Source organism: Capsicum annuum, chromosome 2 (assembly GCF_002878395.1).
Source record: "Capsicum annuum cultivar UCD-10X-F1 chromosome 2, UCD10Xv1.1, whole genome shotgun sequence".
In the NCBI taxonomy this organism is placed as follows: Eukaryota; Viridiplantae; Streptophyta; class Magnoliopsida; order Solanales; family Solanaceae; genus Capsicum; species Capsicum annuum.
The window spans coordinates 107,685,052-107,707,826 of record NC_061112.1 but is presented as its reverse complement, the minus strand read 5'-3'; the positions used below and the strand labels follow the sequence as shown (position 1 = coordinate 107,707,826).

The window sequence follows — 22,775 nt, the reverse complement described above, 5'->3', positions numbered from 1 at the left end:
GAAATAATATGGCCTAGGAAAGATACTGATCTTAGCCAAAATTCACACTTACTAAATTTAGCAACAACCGGTGAGCTTTAAGAGTTTGCAACAGCATGATAAGTTTTATTACAGGAATAAACAATAATGTCATCAATGAAAAATATGACGAACATGTCCAAGTACTACTTGAAAACTCAATTCATCATGTCCATGAAGGTTGCTGGGGCATTCGTGAGACCAAATGAAATTACTAGAAATTCGAAGTGACCATATCGAGTTCAGAAAACTATTTTTGGAATGTCACATTCCCTGACTCTAAGCTGATGATAGCCTGATCTGAGGTCTATCTTTCAAAAGTAGCTGGCACCTGAAGTTGGTCAAACAAATTATCGATTCTAAGAAGTGGATATTTGTTCTTGATTGTGACTTTGTTCAACTAACGGTAGTCTATGCACATTCTGAAAGAACCGTCTTTCTTACGCACGATTAAAATAGGTGCATCTGAATACCTTATCTAGAAGATCCTTTAACTGTTCATTTAACTCCTCAAGTTCAGCTGGAGCCATTCTGTATGGAAGAATAAATATGAGCTGATTATTTGGGAGAAGGTCTATTCCGAAGTTGATTTCCCTTTCGGGAGGAACTCCGGAAGATCTTCAGGGAACACATCTGGAAATTCCTTGACTACTGAAACTGACTCAAGGGTTGAAGTTTCAGAGTTAGAGTCTTTGACTCGCATAAGATGGTAAATACATCCCTTCGATATCATCTTTCTGTCTCTAAGGTACAAGATCAACTGACCCCTAAGAGCTGTAGTACTCCCCTCTATTCAAGGATTGGTTCATTTGGAACTGAAAATAAACTATTCTATTTTTATAGTCAACTGAGGCATAGCATGAGTGTAGCCAAACCATGCCGAGAATGACGTCAATATCCATCATCTCTAACTCTATAAGATCAACTGAGATAAATTTCTGAGATATTATGATTGGACGATTCCTGTATACCTATCTGGCTACAATGGGAATGCCTACTGAGGTAGACACGGAAAAGGGCTCTGCTAGAGTTTCGGGACTTACTCCAAAGTTAATGGAAATATATATAGTTAAAAAAAAAAAAAGAGAAGCCCCAGGGTCTAATAAAGCATAAACATGTAAGTGAAAGACCTGCAACGTACTAGTAACTACATTAGGAGAATTTTCCTAATCTTAGTGTAACTAAAGAACATATAATCTATTTGATCGCGGACCACTGGTAGCACTGAAAGTGGTACCTTGCTGAGTTGGGCAACCAGATGGAATTGATGATTGATGGGACTGGCCCTGTTGGCACATATCCCTACCTTTCTGAGCAACTACCCAACACTCCAGAATTTGATGGCCGGCTTTCCACACCCGAAGCACACACCACTACCCGCTCTACACTTACCTTGATGGTGTTTTCCATATTTCTGACATAGAGGATTTGTACAAGCATTACTAACACTAACCTCAAAATGAGAGACTGGCACTCTATCCTATTATTATTTCTGAATTTGGTATGGGAGCATTGGCTGAAAATGGTGTTAGGGCTGAAGAACTCTGATAAAATTAAGGATGGTTACCACCCTCTGAATTTGGCAAAATAAAGTTAAAACTACCCATCCTAGCCCTCTTCTTTCCTCTCTCCCTCTCCTTAATCTTCCACTCCTCTATCCGTTGAGCATGTAATATCAGGATAAACAAATCCATCTTACTAATGAACATTGCAGTCCTACACTCCTTGACCATATAATCAGACACTCCATACATAAATTTTCTCATCTTGGTCCTCTATATCATCTACCACATGAGGAGCATATCTAGCTAACTGAGTAAACTTGAGGGAATACTCCCTCACGCTCAGGCTTCCCTACCTCAAGTTAATAAATTCTAACACCTTGGCCTCCCACACCTCTAATGGAAAGAATCTATCTAAGAAAGTTGCGGCAAACTCTTCCTACTCCACAGGTACTGCATTTACACCCTTATCAACCTTCCACTACTTAAACCAAGTATAGTCTATATCCTACAATTGGTATACAGCCAACTCATCACTCTGACTAGATGTCACCCCGATAGCATTTGTGACCTTCTTAACCATATCTAAGAATTCTTGTGGATCCTCTTCAGACTTGGATCCTAGGAAAGAAGAGGATTTATCCGGGTAAAATCCCGAATTCTAGTGTCAACAGTATTGGCCACTGGGATGGTCGGAACAATAGCTGGCCATTCATTTTTTACTGCTATAGAATTGGTTAAAGTAGTGAATGCAACTCCAAATTCTGCTGGAGAGACATGCTCATCCAGAGAATCTGCCAGGACGGGCTAGGGGTTAGCTGGTTTCCTGTTTTACTTCTATTCTTCTTAGGAGGAATGTTCTATAAATGAAAGGAAGAAATAGATTAGATAGGGAGTTTAACTTGAGATCATGCTCACTCGCACGACATGAATACTAAAAGAAGAGAAACTTTTCCTAAATACGTTGTAGCATCTCGTCCATAAATGTGGCGTGCTACATACCTATACACAAGACTCTACTTGACGTGGCTTTCAGAGTTCCTAGGATACTTCAAAATCTTAAGCTCTGATACCATGTTTGTAATGACCCGAGACTACCCTCTAGTCATCACACAGTGTTTATAGTCCCGAGGAACCACAAGCTAACCCATGAGCTTATACCTGTGGTGAGCACTGAATAATAATATCATAATTTTGGAAAACATCTAACATTGCCATAAGTTTTTATCATTGAACCAACACAGAAATATGAATCTATAGAAAAACTAACTAAATTTGATAAAATACTGATAAACTGACATGTCAACTGAAAATCCGAATATTGAATAATTGACTCTAATGTCTGAAAAGACTTTAAAAACTGACCAACTGAATATGAGTTGATGGGACAGTCCCTTAACTAACTCAGCTAACTACTGAAATAGAGATATGAAGTAACATAATATGTTCTCGAATGTTGAGGACTCACTACTGCTACTGTTCAGCTGATAGCCTGAGAAGTGAAGTCTAAGTATGGTTCGGGAACTGAGCGTCAGCACCTATGATATAATACATCATAGCGTAAAAAAAGGTATGCGATCAATACTTTGAATGTACTAGTGTGCTAAATGAGTTAGGCTAATATGCGTGGTTTCATGAATAGAGATACTAATAAACTAAATATGCATGTAAAATATGGAGTGCAGATCAGAGAACATGGAATCTATAGATACTTAAAATATAGAGAATTTGTAAATACCGAGTATGCATGACAGTTGTAAATACTGAAGATACATGAAAATATAAAGACACTAGGGATACATGGCAAAGCATATAACATCCATTGAGTAAAATCTGTAATCTGAAATACTGACAAAATACTAATATCAGTTAAGATTTCAAAACTAATCTAGAACTATCACTGAGACTATATCTAAGTCTGTGGGAGGTATTATCTAACCGATACTCCCCAATTTGAGTTAATTGGGGTACAACTTGTAACCCCAGCTGGAAGGGTGTTAATACCATGCCACGGGTACTAACGCTGGCAGTGTGGATCCACTAAACTGATATAATGGCCAAAGGACTAAGGGTGTTAAGCCTAAACTGACGGGTGACCCCTGCAAGATAATCAAGACAAATCTGATGGGTGACTTCACATACCCTACGTTGGCTACGTAATTCTGGAGTATAGGGACAACTAGTAATGACGATACCTATCTGAAGAGGAATTCACCATCCCTACACTCACTCGGTGCTAAATCCTACAACCAACTGAAAAAATACCGAAATTCTAGACAGTTCTGAGTTTAACTGATTGTTATCTAACTATTCTAATAATGCTCATAGTATGTTCTGAAGACTGTTCTGTAATGTACTGAGACTAGACAAAGTAAACATTTATGGATTTTGGGTATTTAATACCCTCAGGACTAAAAATAACAATGGTAAAATGACACTAAAACTAGAAAGACATCACATGAAGGCTTCTTATTAAATCAATCACTCTTGTAGGCATTTTATCGAACACTAGTACTTCATAGTGTAAGACAATCATAGGAACACCACAGAACTTATAAAAATAGCATGAATTCAACATAATACATCTAAATCAATAATAGAAAAATATGGAGAATTGAATAGTAATGATGATTTCATGGTAACGTGGTATAAAATCTATAGTGCATGGAGATTTATGGATGAAATCATAATTTAAAACTTAATAACTTGAAAAGATTATAACTTGGTGATTAAAATGGGTTACTTAGGCTCTATGGATGAAAGAAATCCATTGATGAACATCTAACATACCTAGGATAGTGAATTTCTTGAAATTCTGAGTGAGTTCTTGAGGATTGGCCTTGGATTTGAGAGTTAGAGTTTCTTGTTCTTGAAAAGGGGATCTTTGATTGTGTGAGAAATTGAAATAATGATGACTAATTGGGGTGTTTAGGAGTTAAATTTTGTGTTTTAGGTTAATTAGGGTCGTGGAAAAATACCCAAATACCCCTGATCAAATTTAAAAACGAAAGCTGAAAACTGAAGATCCCAATTTTCGGCCTTGGTGCAACGCACCACTTTCAAGCCAAGCCAATGGAAAAGGGAAAATTGGGACCTGGACAAATACAGTGATGTGGAACTATTGTTTTAATCCTTTGAAGTTCCAATTTGGCCACCTTCGCAATGTTCCACCATTGTGGAGGCCCCCTAGAAATTACCAAACTAGAAATTGGCCTGCTCCGTGATGCGCCTACATCGCAGAGTCATACTAGAAATTGACAATTGTTATTTGGGCTTTCTCTGGGATGCGCTAAGGGTTAAAATGACGATGTTTAATGACTGAAACTTAAAATCGTCCTAACTTCTTACCCGGTTATCAGATTTTAAAATTTTTTATATCGTTTGAAAGCTAATTGAAATTCCTACGTAGTGGAAGGCTCTAAATTGAAAAATAATTAGTGTTTTGAAAATTTTGTTTATGAATACTCATGCAATGGGATTTAGATTACACCAGGGAAAATGGGGTGTTACAGTCATGCTCTGAGTTCAGTTTAACAATACAGAATGAAATTAATATATGTCTAGACAACATCCATCTCAGTCTACAAAATCTCTAATACATTAGAATACAATAACTTTTCTAAAACTGGGACAAGGCCCCCAGTTTGACCCAAAAAATAAAATGTGAAAAAACACTCTTGCAATGGCCTTCTGAAATAAAGAAAGCTCACCAATTGCACACTTCAGTCTGAAGATTCTATGGTTTGATAGGACCTCTAGACTGAGCCTCAGACCCTAAAAATATAGGGTGTCAATACAAACATACAGGTACTCAGAACAATCCAAAATAAAGCATTTTTATACAACATACGTGAGAGCAGTTTGTAAACAATTCATATATGATATATGGAAAACACATGGGCATATTAAGAAGACTTTGAACAATAATTTGAAATCCATGACACACTCTTTATTTTACTACTGAGTGAGGTGGTATACCCTAAAAATATACAATCCCACCGGCTATATGGAATCTTCCCTTAACTCGTCAGCCAAGCCCCCAACCTAAGCTTGCCACAAGGGTTGGAGTCTCTATCTCTAATATGCAAAAGGGCATTAGGCCGGCGTACGGTCCCTCTTGTGGTCATAATAAACCCGTATCAGACAAACACAATTTTGGGTTAGGAGTTATTTGAACTCAAGCCTTCTTCAGGCAACCACCTAACTCTCTTTAACCCCATTTTTAGCTTTTTAAGACGTGTTCTCTGAAATCAAAATCTGAAAATCTTACTGTTTTATGGCATTCATTTAAATGGTATAGTCATAGCAATGACTTGCAAGTCGTATCTTTAACCCTTAAAATATCATACGATAGTCTCTTAATTCAAAACAAAAATATTGGACCACCATCTCATTCAAATAGTTCAAGAGGATTCATACTTCAAACTTATGCAAAAAAATATGCAAGGACTCTCTCTTTTCAATATTTCAACAAACCTGTGGCAGTCATGTATTTGTGCAAAACTATGCAATTAGTTATACATCTTTGGCATATCAACATGTAAAACCCTCTTTGTTCAATTCATAATCAAAACCAAGTCTTAAAGAATAGTAAATACGTTTGTAGATACTTCTCATTATGAAGTTGAAACAATTCATAATATATGAATACCAGTGAATTTAAAACAAGAGTGGGATTCTGAATGTTGATGCTCTCAATTCAATTTACAAAATTCCAAACCATATTCATTCATATATATATAAACGATAATCGAATTTGAGGGGAAAATCCTCAAGACCAAGACTTTATTACCAAGAAAGATTCACAATGCATAATTGTAGTTGAAACTTTAATAACTTTTTGTAAATTCATGATTTCTCAATATGTAAATGTCATTGAAATAATTTCATCATGCCCATGTAGTTTAGGAAAACCCCACATACATTAGATATCTTAGTATGGAGAGTGGAACCCGAATCTTGATCAAGTTCTTGGAATTCTTGATCTTAAGGGTGAACTCTTGATTTTTGGGGAAAGGATTAGGGTTTTTATTTGAGAGAATATGAGTAGTTTCTGATATATTTATCCCTAAGCACAATTTAATTCCGTGTTATGACTGAGTTAAGACGAGGGACATAGACTAAAATACCCCTCCTAGCCCAAAATTTAAAAAAAAAATGCGAACTGGGCACCCGACGCGTTACCCGATGCAATACATCGATATCGTGTTGAGACACTATTTCATCGATGCGGCACGACGACATCGCATCGAGCTACTATTTTCAACATCCAAACACACTCTATCCCTTGTCCGAAAAATCCAAAACATTTTTGTGACATCCTTCTTACATCCCTGAATCAAGCTAAGTCATTTTTTTGACACTTAGAAAGATTTCGAATCGCTAGCTTCTCAATCATGCTACTAGGTGTGGTACTACACCGAAAAATTTTCTGGGTGTTACATATATATATCCCAAATTACAAAGAAAATTACTAAAAATTCTGAAAATACATCGTAAATACCTTTGTTGGTTGTGACAACAGCTTTAAGGAACAACTCTTGCTAAGGAAACTAGGCATCATACAAAACAATGCCATTAATATGTTCTTTTGTGAAGAGGCTTCTTCTTCGGCTGACTGTTGGGATTTTTGGATTGTGATTATAGATTGTGTAAATTGCATCCTTGGAATATAATGTTTTGGAAAGTTTTATTTAGTCCCTTAAAATGTTGTATCCTTTGTCTTTTTTTTTCTTGGGAAGGGTGTGAGGTGGTGTGGGAGTGTGGGGTGGGGAGGAACAAAAGCTTGGGAGGTTGGTCTAAAACATTGGTTGTAGATAATTTGAGATTGTCTGAATTCTTCAAAAATTCACTACTTTTGAATGACTTAACACCCCGTTAATTACATTTTTAAAGAATCTTATCAACATCGAGGAAAATATAAGAGAACCAATGGGTGGAGGCTATCAAACTTAGTTGTCTTATTTTTTCTTAGTCTTGTAGATAAGAATTATGCTTTCTGTTTGAAATGGAATGGTAGTATCATTGTAAAAGAAGTTGTCTTCATTGACATATTAAGATATTCAACAGGTTATACATAAGAAATTTGACCTTTCTTTAAATTTTTGGCGTATTTGTGTTTTTTCTTAAATTTTGTATTAGTTAATATGGGCTACATGGCGATGCGCATACCTAGTAACTAGTTATATAATATGTTTTACTCATATGATCATCTATGGTTGGTGGTTCTAATTGGTAACTACTTCTGAATTGTTTGAGATTATCTCAATCTTAGTGGTCTTCTTTCTTATTTTTTCCCTATAAAAAATAATACTCTTATCAATCATCAAATAATTAGATGCAGTAGAATAATATTTTCGGACACTAATCATTAAGAAAAAACATGTGGTCATAAAAGATGGATTAAGTAAAACAAAACCAAATAACTAAGAGTCATGTTAACCCTAAATTTGAGAATGATTTTATTTCCAGAGCACTAGATTTTATCATTTGTTACCTCCATAAGATTTGTCAGTTCAATAAATTGAGGTTTAATCTTTCTTTTTAGAACGTATTGATATAACCCCACAAATGAACCCAAACAAATTGTTGGTACAGAATGTCAAACGGCTATTCACACATTACTTAATTAAATGCCACTATAATGAATATAAATCATAGTAAAAATTCGTCAAATTTTATAAAAAGGACGGATATTCATTAGATTAAGGTATAAAAAGGAAATTCCTTTTAAGCGGTGGATTAATGTTTCAAGGGATTACTGGTTTATATATGTATTGATGTGAAGACCCTAACCAAGGCCTAGGATATGACGAGCATTCCGAACCATGAAGGACGAGAGCCCTTCTCTACTTGCAATAATAGTCACAATTCATAAAATATACGGAAATGCGGAAAATCAAAACGAAATCATGGTCATCCAATTTCGACAAAACCATATGGTTATAATTTAAACAAGAACCAAATCCATCTAACATCTATCTGCAAAATCTCTGCTAACTAAAAGAAAACAACATCTATTTGAAGACCGGGACAAGGCCCCCGGTCAGACCATGAACTAAAAATTATGAAATCATAAGATAAGGCCTTCTGAAATAAAGGGAGGCTCACCAACTCCAATCGTCTAACAATGGTCTACAGCTTAGCCGGACCCTTCGACTGATCCTCAGATTCTAAAATATAGAGAGTCAATACAAATGTAGTAGTATGCAGAGCAATCCAAAATAATGTATTTATATATAACATAAGTGAGAGCAATTCATAAAATATTTTACATATGATATATGAAAACATATGGGCAAGCATAAAGGACTTTAAAACATTTCTTTGAAACTATGACCCACTCTTTATTTTACTTCTGAGCTAGATGGTACACCCTATAATTTGTAATTCCACGGAATATATGGAATCCACCCATGAATCGGCGGCCAATCCTCCAATCCAAGTTTATTGCAAGGTTTGGACTATCTATAAGGAGGAAGGACATCCAATATCGCATAACAGGGTGCCAAAATCCCCAATCAAATAAACATGTCATGGTAGTGTACAAGATCACAAAGCAGGACTCCTAACCATAGCCCCATTTGGGATGAAATGAGTCAAGGAATACAAGATCACAAAGAAGGCACCATAATCGTGTGTTGGCGAATCATGGTTTCTCGCATTAAGTCTTTCAACTCGTACATTCTTCAGGTAACCATCTAACTCTCTTTAAGTCAGTTTAACCTTTTCTAAACGTTCATCTTTTTGAATTTAAAAGATGAGTAAAATTTGTATTTTAGTCTGTTCTGAATCCGCTATGCCATAATTCTCATTCAACCCAAGCAAAAAAATGTTTAAACCACCAAATCATTCAAAAAATGCAAGAGGGTTATATTTCAACATACATGAAAACTTAAGCAATGATTTTTTCTTTCAATCCTTAAACATAGGGTGGTCACTTACTTTGTAGTAAATCATGCAATTCTTTCAGTAAACATCTTTAACATTTATGAACAAGTAAAATCACCCTCTCTTTAACTCACAACCATTTTTAAACCATTTAACAATATCCAAGAACATTTATACCAGGCTTCTAAATGTGAAGTTTTATCAATTCGCAACATGTGAATATCAAAAAGTATCATAACACGAAACAGAGTGAAAATATTCATGCTCTTAATTCACTTTAAAACATCAAATGCATACTTTCATATATATATGAACAAAAATTAAATTAAGGGAAAGGCCTCAGGACCAAAACATTATCATCAATAGGGTTCACAATGCATAATTGTCAATGTAAATTCAAAAACCCCTTGTAAATACAAGATTTCCCAACATTCAAACATTGTAAAAAATATGTTTTCACGATAACCATGTAGTTTAGGAAAACCCATGTACCTTATATTACTTAGTTTGAAGGATGGAATCCAAATCTTGATTCATTTATTGGGAGTCTTGGATTGAAAGGATTAGCTTCTTGATTTCTTATTCTTAGAGGAAACCCTAATTTCCCCTATTCTTGAGAGTAGATAGAATTGAGATATTGTAAAACTAATAAAATATGGATTACAATGCTTAGTTTATGATTTAAATTCGTGGGGAAGGAATTTGGGATGGGAAAGTACCAAAATATCCCTTTAAAATGACTCCTTAACGTTGTTTGGCCGTTACTGATGGCCTAGGTGATGGATCGTCACTCCCATGACTGATCGTCACTCAAACCATTACAAAAAACAAGATTTCAAGGTTCTTTTTTCAAGATGATGGGCAACTTGACATGCCATCACTAGATTGACGGTTTGTTAGCCTGGCCATCACAATTTGGCAGGCTGACACCTCTCTGTAAAACGGGCATGACTTCTTACTCTGATATCAGATTAAGGTAAAACTAGAGGTGTTGGAAATGATAATCAAAGACCTTTTATTTGATATATAGTACACCCTCTAAAGCATAATATACAAGAAGTAATGATCGATGAAAATTAACCCAAGTTTAGACATTTACTAAAACTTAAGTGATAGGAAAGTGTTCAACTCGTCTTTGAGATAGGGGATTTTAGTGACCTCAATTCTTGTTAGAAAGTATTCACAAACTATAGGATTGATCATCACACATATATTAGCAAAGAATCATTGATTTTGAGTCTATACGCATAGACAAGACGATTCAAGCTTTAGCCCAAAAGTCTGGGGTATTACAATTGATTAGGAGATTTTACTATTGTAGCTCTTTACAAACTTGTCAATAGCTTTATATTTTTTTATAAGAGGTTTTTATTTTTGCACATAGAATATCTAAAAAAGTTATTTTTTACTATTCAATTTTTAAGTGGTCCTAAAAGATCATTTTTCTAATATAAATATTGAGTTAAAATCTAAATGTCTCATATAGGATTTGATGTATTAGCTAAAATTATGTAAGACCCCCAGTTATAAGGCTTGAGTAACACATTCAAAATGACCTTTAGGACCCTTATTTAGATGGTAAGAAATGTTTAGATGTTATGGGTTGTGTTGGGGGCATTTTTGGATTTTGAAATTAGGCGTGTGTCGCCAAATAGACCCTCCACTATGGCCATGCGTCGTATGGTAAACACCAATAGCCTCTAGATAGGGTGTACTTTTGGTATGCGCTGCACACCCTAAGGTGTACTTTTGGCATGCGCCGGCCACCCTCAGGTGTGCTATTGGCATCCGCTGCCACCCTTATATGGGCTTTGGCTGTGTGCCGCCCAACAAAAGTATAGTGCTAAAATTAATTCATTTTAACTTAAATTTAAGAGCATTAAAGTCTTTTCACCCTCCAAAAATGTTTCTAATCCTATATGGACGAATTTATGGTCCATAAACGCGTCTTAACACTAAAAAAATTCCCAAGTTACACTAAAAAATTCACCAAGTTATCTTCCCTTAAGCACAAGAAGAGAAAACAACCTAAGGTTTCAGTGCCTTTAACTTCAAGGTAGGATTTTTACGCTACATCTTCTCAAATTCAAGATGTTCATAGGCTAAATATATTTTTAATTATAATTATCTATGTGTATATGTACATTTTTAAGAAACTACTTAAGAGCATGAATTGAAATCTTTTTCATATAGGAGATGAGTCCCAAAAGGTGATTTTGAACTTGTGTTGTGACATTCCCTTTTTTCATGACAAAATTATGATCTTGATTTTGATATGTCTTGCAAGTCTAGGTATGCCATGTGTTTGATTTCTATTATGTTAAATAGTTTTCATAATGCTTTTGATCTGCTTTTGAATTGTACTGCGCACCTATACATTATATGTATTAACCATCCTCCATGGAGCTACATTGTCTCATAATGTAGGATATGAGACTCAATCCCGCGGTCCAGTTCTGCTAGAATGGGTTTTTCCAAGAGTTTAGAGTTGGTGAGTTTTCCATAATTCTGAAGGCGTCCTATGCATTGTGTTAGTTTTTAGTTATTTAAGGGTTTGGTCGGAGGCCTTGTCCCGGTTTAGACAGACTATTGTTTTCAGTTCATTAAAGGCTTTGTAGACTGTTTTAGATTGGATTTGGTTTTCCCTTTGATATGATGTTATGAAGTTTTATGTTTTTTTATGGGACTACCATGTTTTTCAGCTTATCTTCTGTGCAGTTATACCATATGAGTTATTCTTATGATTACATGCTAAGAAGTATCTTGGACCTTCATGGTTTGGGATGCCCAGAGCGGCCAGGGCCTTGATATATGTTGTAACAAGCTTGGTACTAGAGCACGGTTTAGGGTCCAGGGGTTTCTATGAAGTCATATCGAGTAAAGTCCTTTTTATGGGTGTGTAGCACACCTCACTTATAAGGAGGAAGCTATGAGACATTTAGGAATCTTTCTCTTTTTTGTTCATGTTTTAGTTTGTACTATAGATTTTGAATATTTCCTAAATCCTGATTTCTATATTTTAGATTATTACTCTCTGTAGATCTAACGAGCAGAACACCGATGCTGATGATATCCACACTACTCATGAAATGTGGACCCGTTATAGAGCCAGTACCTCAGAATTTGCTGCCACTACTCCTAGAATTTCTCTAGTCTAAATTAGTCCACCATGGGTACTTGTTTTGGTGTTAACCGTACCCAGTTTCCTCAAACAGAAGTTTAGAATGCTGAGTTCCATCAGTCTATCCATATGATTGCTCAGCTTATGGCTTCTCAATCTCGTCGTTCTAGAGACGTGAGCTGTGTGCTTTGTTCGTCTTAAATTAGTTTGGTTGGCCAATTCTTGAGGTTTAACCCACCCACTTTTGTGGCAACAAAGGTTGAGGAAGACCCCTATGGGTTCATATATGAAATGGAGAAAATATTCAGAGTCATGCATGCTAGTGTCACTGAAGGGGTAAAGTTGGAAGCCTATTAACTGAAGGACGTACCCAACCAGTGGTATGAAGAATGGGAAGAGTTAAGTGATGAAGGTATTAAAAAGATGAAGTAAATGCATATACATTTAAATTTATAACAATGAAAAATTCCTTTAGCTAGAGCAAGATGACTCGAACCGGCTTCTTCTTCCTTTTTCGTAAGAACAACCCTAAATATAGCTAGAGTTTTCATATCATGAAGCCTCCTAGGTTGGGTATGCACCTTTCGATAGCAGGTTCCTTTGTTCCAACCATTTTTAAGTGGCCCTTTGTAAGACCTACTAGGGCTTGACTAAATGAAAAGAATTGACCACAACATCTGCATTGATACTTGGACTCACCTTGTTGTTGATTTTTTTTCATTTTTGTGACTTTCAAGATTATCATTTTGGGAGGGGAGGACAAATATATTTACAAGGAAAAATTAGAAGAGGTCGGGTGTGTCGAATAAGGGTTGGATTCGAAGACAACTCAAGTTTTATTTAAAATTTGGATGTATTAGAAAATATCTTTACCATTTTATTTCATTACTTTCTTTATCAGGGCTGCATTTATTATCTTGAAAAGAAGAAATTTGATTGGTAAACCACAGATTCAAATTGAGTAAATAATAATCGCCATCAAGACATATTTTGTTTGACAGAATACCCTAAACCTTAATGTATTTTATTTAAAAAAACTCTAAATTATTTAGTAATATTAATTAGGGAGAATACTCACAAAAATACCTGAAGTTTGACCGTATTACCAGTTAAGCATATTGAACTTTGCGGGGGTCCTATTACACACCTATATTTTTTTAAGTGAAATTAATTCCCCATGAAATTTTTAAAAGTGGAATTTTTTGCCCCCACCCCACCCCCCGCGCAAAGTTATACCCAGTTTTGACGTTGGAAGTGTAGTACACGCACTTTGTCTTCTCTATTTTATCACTTTTCAACATGTTTTCACCATTATAACCATATTAAAGATTCCACAACTCAAATTCCTTTACAAATCCAATTCCAAATGATTTTATTGAGTCAATTACAAATTTGAAGTCCAAAAAATTGGAAATCCAAATTCAAATTTCAATTTCCAACTATTGAACACAATCTGTGGTACATTGAAGGTAATGAAACTGGAAATTGGAAAATGAAAATTGAATTTGAATTAGAAATTATTCAAAGTTTCAAATTCAAAACTTTCTTCAAGAATTATTCAAATTTATTTCTAGTTTCGATGAATAATTTTTTCCCCTCTCTTGGTGGATTTTTTTTTCCCTTAGTTGGTGGTTGATGAAAGGTAGTTGGTCGGTGGTGATAATGGTGGGTTAAATTTTGTCATTTTGATGGAATTGAAGATGACCCATTTGGGGTGTGTGTGTTGAAATTGAATCAAATTAATGTAATTAAATTGGGTGTATTGAATATGACCCATTTGGGCGTGTATGTGTGTGATGAAATGGAGCAACCATTGTTGAAGCTCCACTATTGGAGAGAATAAAGAAAGAAGATAGAAGATAAGAAAGAAGAATGAATAAATACATAAACAATATAAAACTTTAAAAAATTAAAAAATTTAGGGGCTATTTGGCAAAGAAATAGTAGTTTTTAACGTTTTTTAACAGTTTCACACGCTCAATGCGCATGACTAAAACGCAATGGGCCAAGTGGCAGATATATGCCATTAAATACGAAAAAAAAGTTTGGGGGTAATAGGACCCCCACAAAGTTCAATATGCTTAACTGGTAATTCAGTCAAACTTCATGTATTTTTGTGAGTATTCTCTCTATTAATTACCCCAATGAATTTGGTAATTTGATAGTCTTTACTCCAGTATTGTCTCATGTTAATAGAGTGAGAAGATTATATTCTTTGGTCGCATGATTTTTTTATTACTAATTTTTAAATACAAGAGCTTCAATTTTAAGGAAAAATATATTTGACTAGAAATAATGAGATTTTGGCCAATTTTATTTTACAGATTTGCCTAAAAGTAAAAAATTTATTGTAGAAGAAGATAGTCACTACATTTATATAAGATATAACAAGATTCATACCATTGAAGCTTCGTTATCCTACAAAAACATTTTATTCTACTAAAATAAAGGAGCTATAACCAAATGTTTTTAGTTTTTTTCTCCCTATTTTTCAGAAAAAAAAAAAGTCAAACGAAACATCATTAAAGAAGATAATAAATTGACACACTTCTTTCTAATAGTGTTTGATTGAAATTCTTTTACCTTTTCTGCTTCATACACATTTATATTCAATAATTAACAAAGAAAGATAGGAATAACTGGATAATTCAAAAATTGAGCATTGTCTATTATCAGTACAAAGCATAATATCTATATATTGAGTAATAATCGTACCTGTGGGGAAATTATTAACTCCAATGAATTTGCAATAAAAAAGTATCCCAAAAAATGTATATAATTTATGGCTTATCAATTCTCTACGTAATTTTTCTAGTCTCCAACCATCATATACTTATAATACTAAGAAGTCATGAACGGTAGGCTACGATAAATATTAATTATTTGCATAAGAAGAAGCTATAAATTTTATCATGTAACAATCTTGAGCTCTTTTGTTCATTTTCTACACAAATGCTCAGGCATTTTCTAAATCAATTTGAATTTACGTCTATTCCCTAGACAAAGAAATTACTATATCATCAACATATTCTAAATATGTAACAATTGAATACATATATTAATACAACATATGGGATAAAGGGACAACCCAGTACTCCTAGATGATATAGAAAAGAAACTACTATCATATTGTCCACATATTCAATATGACACTTCAAGTAATATTTTGATAATATTCTTCAAAACCTTAATTAAAAAGAAACAACACCGAAACTACATCATATGTTTCAACAATATGATCGAAACTACATCATATGTTTCAACAATATGATCAGATAGTTTTGGACTCATCATCCGAGTCTTCAATGGTGATCACATCCACCTCAATGCCCTTCTTCCTTGATTCTTTTACCTGTAACAAGATAACACTCCTGTTAATCATCGAAGTTGTTGCATATACAAAGATCTCTGGCATCCTAAGCCGAAAAGATATGTGGTCATGAAAGAGGGATTAGGTGGAGACGTGAAACCTTAGAATTTGAGAAAGATTCTGCTCCTGAGGCATTAGATTTTCTAGTTTGTCTCGATAAAATTAATATTCCAAAACTTTCTTCGTAGAACGTATTTATTTGACCCCATAAATAGGGACAAAAAATGTTGTTGTTATGGAAGGTTAAAAAGCTAAGCAAACATTAATCCATTTGAATGCTACGTGAAAATATGATTCATGGGGGAAATTAATAAAAATTCATAAAGAAGGATCCAATTCACTAGAGTAAGCTATAAAAAGAAATTCTTTAAGGCATCATTTGGTTCAAGGAATTAATTGTGCTTTCCTAGTAAACATTTTGTGATTAAACCCATCTCGTATTTGATCGGAAGATTAGCTAAAATCAATGTTATTTTTATTCAAAAATCTTTGTTTCACTTATCTCATATAAAAACTGGGATTGATATAGTCCTTAGTCCTTTGTATTTCCACGACTTATGAATTTGATCATAGAATATATCCACATAAACAAAAGATTAAAACAAAAGAAGGAGAAAAACATAAATCATTTTAGTCATAAAGTAAAAAGCTAAAGAAAGTTCAAGAACCTGATCCATAACACTATCAAGAATACGTGAAATAGCTTTTTCCTTCTTTCCGGTAAGACGATCCTTGATCCTAGATAGTACCATGACATCATGAACTCTGAAAGGATGCGCAGGGGTCCGTGGTCTTCTGCTGGATGAAGCTTGAGGTAAAGGCCGAGCTTCCAAGCTTCCAAAAATCTTCACAACCCCTTTTGGCAAATGATGAGCATTTGAGGAGTCATTTTCAAATGTTTTTGCTGAAACAAGTTGTTGATTGGAAATTGATAAGGTATTAGCAGAACCTAGTTGTTGTGGATAATCAGAAAGTTTCACAAACTTTCTATTTTGGGGGGTTCCTTTAATCCACCCATCTTTGAAGTGACGTCTAGTGTGTCCTGCTATGTCCTGGCTTGAGAAAAAGTTCATTTTACAGTAGATGCATTCATACATCCAGATACCCTTATGTCCATTGTATTCCTGTATTTTTGTTACATTCATATTCAACAATTTAGACAAAGAAGGATGAGGAATATATATTTAAAGTACAAAAATAGAAGATGTAAGGGGAGTTCGATTTGGAGAAAACTCATCTTTTATTCAAATATTTGGATGTACTTTTTAAAAAAAAAATGGGGTAGGAGAAGATGAATTGTGAAGTAGATTACAAGTAGGGTAGTTGAACCCTCATCAACAAGTTGGAAGTTAATAGCCAACTAACCAAATTACTTAGAATCCCATAAAGGATGTATCAGAAACTTTACTCTATTCCCTGATTACAATCTATACCTGAATTTGATGAGGCATCACAGACATCTTGTTAAATGAAGAGAAGAAGATAATTGAAGTAAATTTCTGCAGATCATAGACAAGCATTAGTGAAGGATATGATGAAATGTCCACTTACCATTTCTTAAAGCAATGATAGAATTATATTAACCTGAGTTATAAGTCAACCCGATAAGGAAAACAACATAATGAAAATTAAAGAATCGTTAAAACCAAGTTAACATTCAGGTAGATAAAGAAAACTGGACATTTGCAATTAAGTAGTCATTAAAACCTAAGTATACATTCAATTAGAAAAATAAAACAACACAATCACAATTAAGGAAACTTAAAACTTAACTAGATAAGGAAAATAGCTTAACCGTCAATGATCAAACTTTGCAAAACCCTTCAACCATTTCAATTCAAAATCACCAAAGATCAAAATTTAACAGCAAAATTAACTTAAAAACACAACATTCCATAGACACATCAAAATGGAAAGTAAAGCACACAAGAATCAACTCAGAATAAAATTAAAAACAAACACAAAAAAGCCACCAACTCCAATTCTTTTTCTTCAAAATGAGAGTAACTCAGATAAGATTAGCTCATACCTATCTTACCTATGGATCAAACCTTACAAAAAAAAAGATAAAAATCCAATCTATATATATAGATATCTTAATGAAGAATAACAAAGAATAAGGGAGGGGGGGGGGGGAATGGAGTAAATCAATTTAGAGTATACAAGAAAGGTTGGGAGGGAGAGAAAGCAAGCGGCTGAAGACAGTCAGATGTATAGATTGAGAGAAAGAAAGAAAAAGGTTTTAGAGAGAATCCAAATACATAAAACACATACAACAACACGTCACAACACAACACACAACTCAACACATACAACAACGTCAAACACAAAACACTAACATGTGGAAGGCAAAGTGGGTGGGAGACTAAGCTTTATGGGAAGCAAAGAACAATGTCACTCAGACTGCCATGTGGAGAACAGGATGTATGCCCATCCTCTCTCATCATACCGTTCACACTTTTCACACTTTGATTTAATCGTGGGGTGGGGTAGATTTATGGGCAGCATGCCCAAGAATAATGCCACTCAAATGATGCCATGTGGAGGACTAAATGTATTTCCCCTTTCTTTCATCACACTATTCACACATCTCTTCACACTTTTCACACTTCTCTTCATATTCTTGAATGAGAAGAATAAATTAGAAGATCTAAAAGTATTAATAGATTCTAGTTGAATGATTCTTGCAATCTAATGTCTATATATGTTTCTATCAATTTCTCTCTCTAATATTTATTTTTAAATACATAAGTATTATATATCTCTAGATATAAATCATCATTCATTAGCATTATTCAAATAAAGATATCATGTCTTACACAATGCATACATTGTATTAGTAATTAATTCTTAAAGAAGTTCTCTTATATGCATTAAATACTAAGACTAAAAGGTAGTAAATATACTTTAAGGCATCATTCAAATAAGATTGCTCTTGAGTAGTTTTCATATTTGGATATCCACATAGTAAATGTGGTCAATATCCTAAAATTACTTTGGCAAATAAAGAGAAATGCTGTTTATTTGGGATAAAATTTGAATTAACATGAATTTTATAATATTTATTTAAGGCTAAAAAAAAATTAATTAACATGTTATATTTTTCATTTACCTTCTTTATATATATGATATTATTAACTACTTACAAGTTAATTTAATTATGAGTGAACATATAATTTCATGATTAATAAAAATAATAAGATATGTAACTGCAAATGTTAGGTGGCTTCAGTTTACAAAAATGAAGAGACAAAATAGAAGGGAAAAAAATTACAGTGGTGAAACTACTATGCTAGATTAAAGAGACAACACTCAAAGACTACTTCCAAGAGTACGTGTGAAAGAGAAGAGAAAATGTAGTAATTCATGGTTGAGTCAACGAGAAAATTTGTATCTATTTATTTTCATCTATTTAGATATTATTCCTTGGAGTAAATGATATTCCACATACATGTGTATCCTTTGATCCCCCTAGGTAAAATGATAAGACAGTTACAAGACATGTTTCATCTATAACACTAATCATCTCAAATTAGTGGTAACATGTGAAACAAATAGAAAAAAAGAAAATGACTGAACTAATGATATATCATCGCAATCTAGGAAAGCACATAGAATTTTGAGGCGATGTGAAGTAATTGATGACATAAATTTAAATGATCATATCCTCTCTTTGATCCAACTAGTGAATTTTGCAAAAGAAGGAAAGTAAAAGGCATGAACCTTCTTTTTGTGTATTTTAAAAAAGCGAAACCAAATTTTGGCAGAAGGGAAAAATATTTAGTCATAATAAACTTAAACGCATTTTCTTGTTAGCCTACTTGGGCCACTTGACCTATGTAAATGATGTTAATTCCTTGTTAGATTATCCATTTATAAAATTCACCCGTACTGATTAAAAAAAGAAACTCAAGCCAAAGATAATTTGAGACAAAAAATGAAACACTTCTTTCTGTCGGTGTTCGATAGAATACTTGTTAAGGAAAACAGAAAATAACATCTTTAAAATACAATTGCTCATAAATGAACAACTCAACCTTAAATTTTGTTTTTGTCAAAAAATTTCTATTTAGTTTCTCCAATAGCTCCTCCATTTGGAGCATAAAAGGTCCGGAGATTGTCATATCATGCAACAGATAAAGTATGTTAAATTTTATCTTTCATGTTATGTATTTTGTAAAATTAAATCCTAGTTCCTATGGCCAAGATCATGGATAAGATAAGATCTTAAATGTGTATCCATTCTCAAGCCAGACAGATGAATACTTGTTTTCACATTAGTCTATCCAAATCCGCTCATCACACGTTCTGTTTTTGCTAGGATGAAGAAAGTATTAATCGAAAATATTCTACTGAACAATAATGTATATATAAGAATAGTATGATTCACCTGAGTATCCTACAGAGCTATTGCACAAGTATTTAATACCAGTTATGGATCCTGGATAAAGCTAGGCATACATCTTTATCACTAAGGGGTTATTTGGATTAGAAACATAGGGATTAATAATGTAATGTTTTCTTTTTTTTTAAATAAGGTAAGATTAACGTTAGGCTGGATTTTAATGCATGAATTAATCGGATATTTGATTTGATGTACTAAAAGTTAGTTTCATTTTTAAAAAAGTGTAATATAAAAATATTTGTTTATTTGTTGAAAAAAAAAAAATTTCTTTACTATCACGTGGATTGCTTTGTCTTTAGCTGTTTAATCAATATTCTACTAACCCTTGTTCTTATTTCACATCCTATCACATATAAAAAAAAGTAAATAGAAAAAGCTCTCCATACAATACATGACAGTTATTTCTCAATGGTAGTTTTCTTCCCTTTTTTTATGAAAGCCTCACACTCCATATATCGTATGGGGATGACGGTAAACCAGGCACTGGGGCATCTGGTTGATAAAAACACTAATCCTACTATGGCAACCATAGTTGTGGAGGAAATTCCAGATAAATCTAACTATTCCAAAGCAATAAATGTCAGCTATCCCAAGCCCTAGTAACCATCGATTGGGAATCCTTCTTGACAATAATGTTTGATCTTGAGGCCTTACCCCTTAAACTCAATTATATATATATATATATATATATATACTAGTGTCACTAAACATGCGTTGCACGCGGGTCTTGTGAAATGTAGATAAATATGTAAATATTTCCTAACATTATAGTTAACACTTTCATTGTAATTAGTATAGTTGTGATTTGTTTAATAAATGTGATATGAAAGTTTACATGAATGAATATAGAAAAATATATTTTGCTTTTTCCATGTTGTTCATCAAGTCTTGTCATGTCTTCCTCTGTCAAGATAAGTCCATATCGTGTATACTTATATGAGTAACATTTATAGGGTAGTTATAATTAATAATTATTTAGACCATTAATGTTGTATAATAATGTAATGAAACACTTCTCACCTAAGACTTATTTATAGACGATATTGCAGGTATATGTGCCTTTAATTCATTTGAGTTGCTCGGTCATACACGTGAAACCTCCCTCAAAGTATCCCCTTCTCTTTGTCGGCCTCATTCTCAATATTCAATTGAACCTTCATTTTTTTATAGAACACCCTGATTTATAACAGATACTTAAACCAGAGACGCTAAGTTTCTCAACTGCTCTTCCTATGCTTTTGCTGATGCTTTCTCTGAAAAGAAGCCACACCGGAGCACAGTAGTCATAACTAAAAAGCAAAAACAGACACAAACACAAACATACATACAGACCTCATACATATGCTAAAATGGATATTGATTAGTGCTAAGATAAAAATCACTGGCATACTGGAGTTGGTCAACCACCCTGAAAAATCCATTTTGTTACTCCAATTATCCCATTTTTGAACTAAAATTTGAGAGAGCACTACATGTGAAATGGTTGTCGTACACTTTAGGGCTCAGATTTTGGTGTTCTAACATGCAAAAAGAAAGCGACATCTCCATAGCTATAGATACTGGGTTACAGATGATGCCATGCCAGGTCCCCCGCCAAAATACAAGTCTGGATCTTCTTAATATAGTGAAAATCATCATCACAAAATGGGCTACATTGTTTGTAGAACATGTAGAGAGAAAGCTGCTCGCCATGGCTGCAGATACACCATTAGCAAATGGATGCCTTACCGAGTCGCACCGCAAAGATACGGGTTGGATTTTCTCAATACAGTGAAGTAGATTATTGCACAAAAAGAAACAATACTTATCATTAAAACACCTCATTTAGGTTCTGAACTCTTGAGAGAACAACTACCTTGTTGTGTCATTTCTACCTTACAGAAGCACAATCAGGAAAATGGAAGAAGCAAATTAAAATATTTGGTATTCTATGGCCATATGTCACCATAATCCTCGATCTTTAATTTTTTCTCAAAGGGCTGTTGGTTTTTATCAATGAAGAAAAAATAATAGACATGGTTAACCACCCTTTACAGAAAATCCCATCTCTGTGAAGTGTATTTCTTTTTGCACAAAAACATTTGCGAGGTTTGTGCCATAAGTATTATCATCACAACCTCATTCGAAAGATGTAAACTTCCCCACAATTAGGCATTTGAACAATGTCAAGAATCTTTTAGAAACAACAAAAACTTACCCAGTGAAATCCCACAAACATAAGCTACGTCGGGGTAAGAAGATCAATCAATATTTCTCAGAGACTATGCTTTTAATATTAGTATTGATATATGATAAAAGAGTTTTTGATTGGAGCTAAGATAAACTCACTGGCACACCACCCTAAAAACCACATTTTTACTCTGATTACCTAATTTTTGAACTAAAATTTTGTAGAGCAACTGCCTTTGAAATGGGCTGTGCAAGAAAAAATGAAGAACCCAAATTGGGTTTATCAGTTTAGGGCTCAAA

General features: G+C 33.9%; 1 protein-coding gene across 2 annotated transcripts; it reads right to left on the bottom strand.

Moving 5' to 3' along the window:
* Positions 1-15,619: 15,619 nt before the first annotated feature.
* On the bottom strand, positions 15,620-17,952 carry LOC107857972. 2 transcript variants are annotated; one of them, XM_047407888.1, is made up of 4 exons: positions 17,335-17,952; positions 16,851-17,025; positions 16,570-16,757; positions 15,620-15,883 (listed from the first exon to the last, which is right to left on the bottom strand). In XM_047407888.1, exons 1-4 carry the CDS (start codon positions 17,419-17,421, stop codon positions 15,803-15,805), a joined length of 531 nt encoding a protein of 176 aa, XP_047263844.1. In that variant the 5' UTR covers positions 17,422-17,952; the 3' UTR covers positions 15,620-15,802. The 2 variants fall into 2 exon arrangements, with proteins under 2 accessions (XP_047263844.1, XP_047263843.1); XM_047407887.1 differs by having other exon boundaries at positions 16,570-17,025.
* Between the last annotated feature and the right edge of the window lie 4,823 nt (positions 17,953-22,775).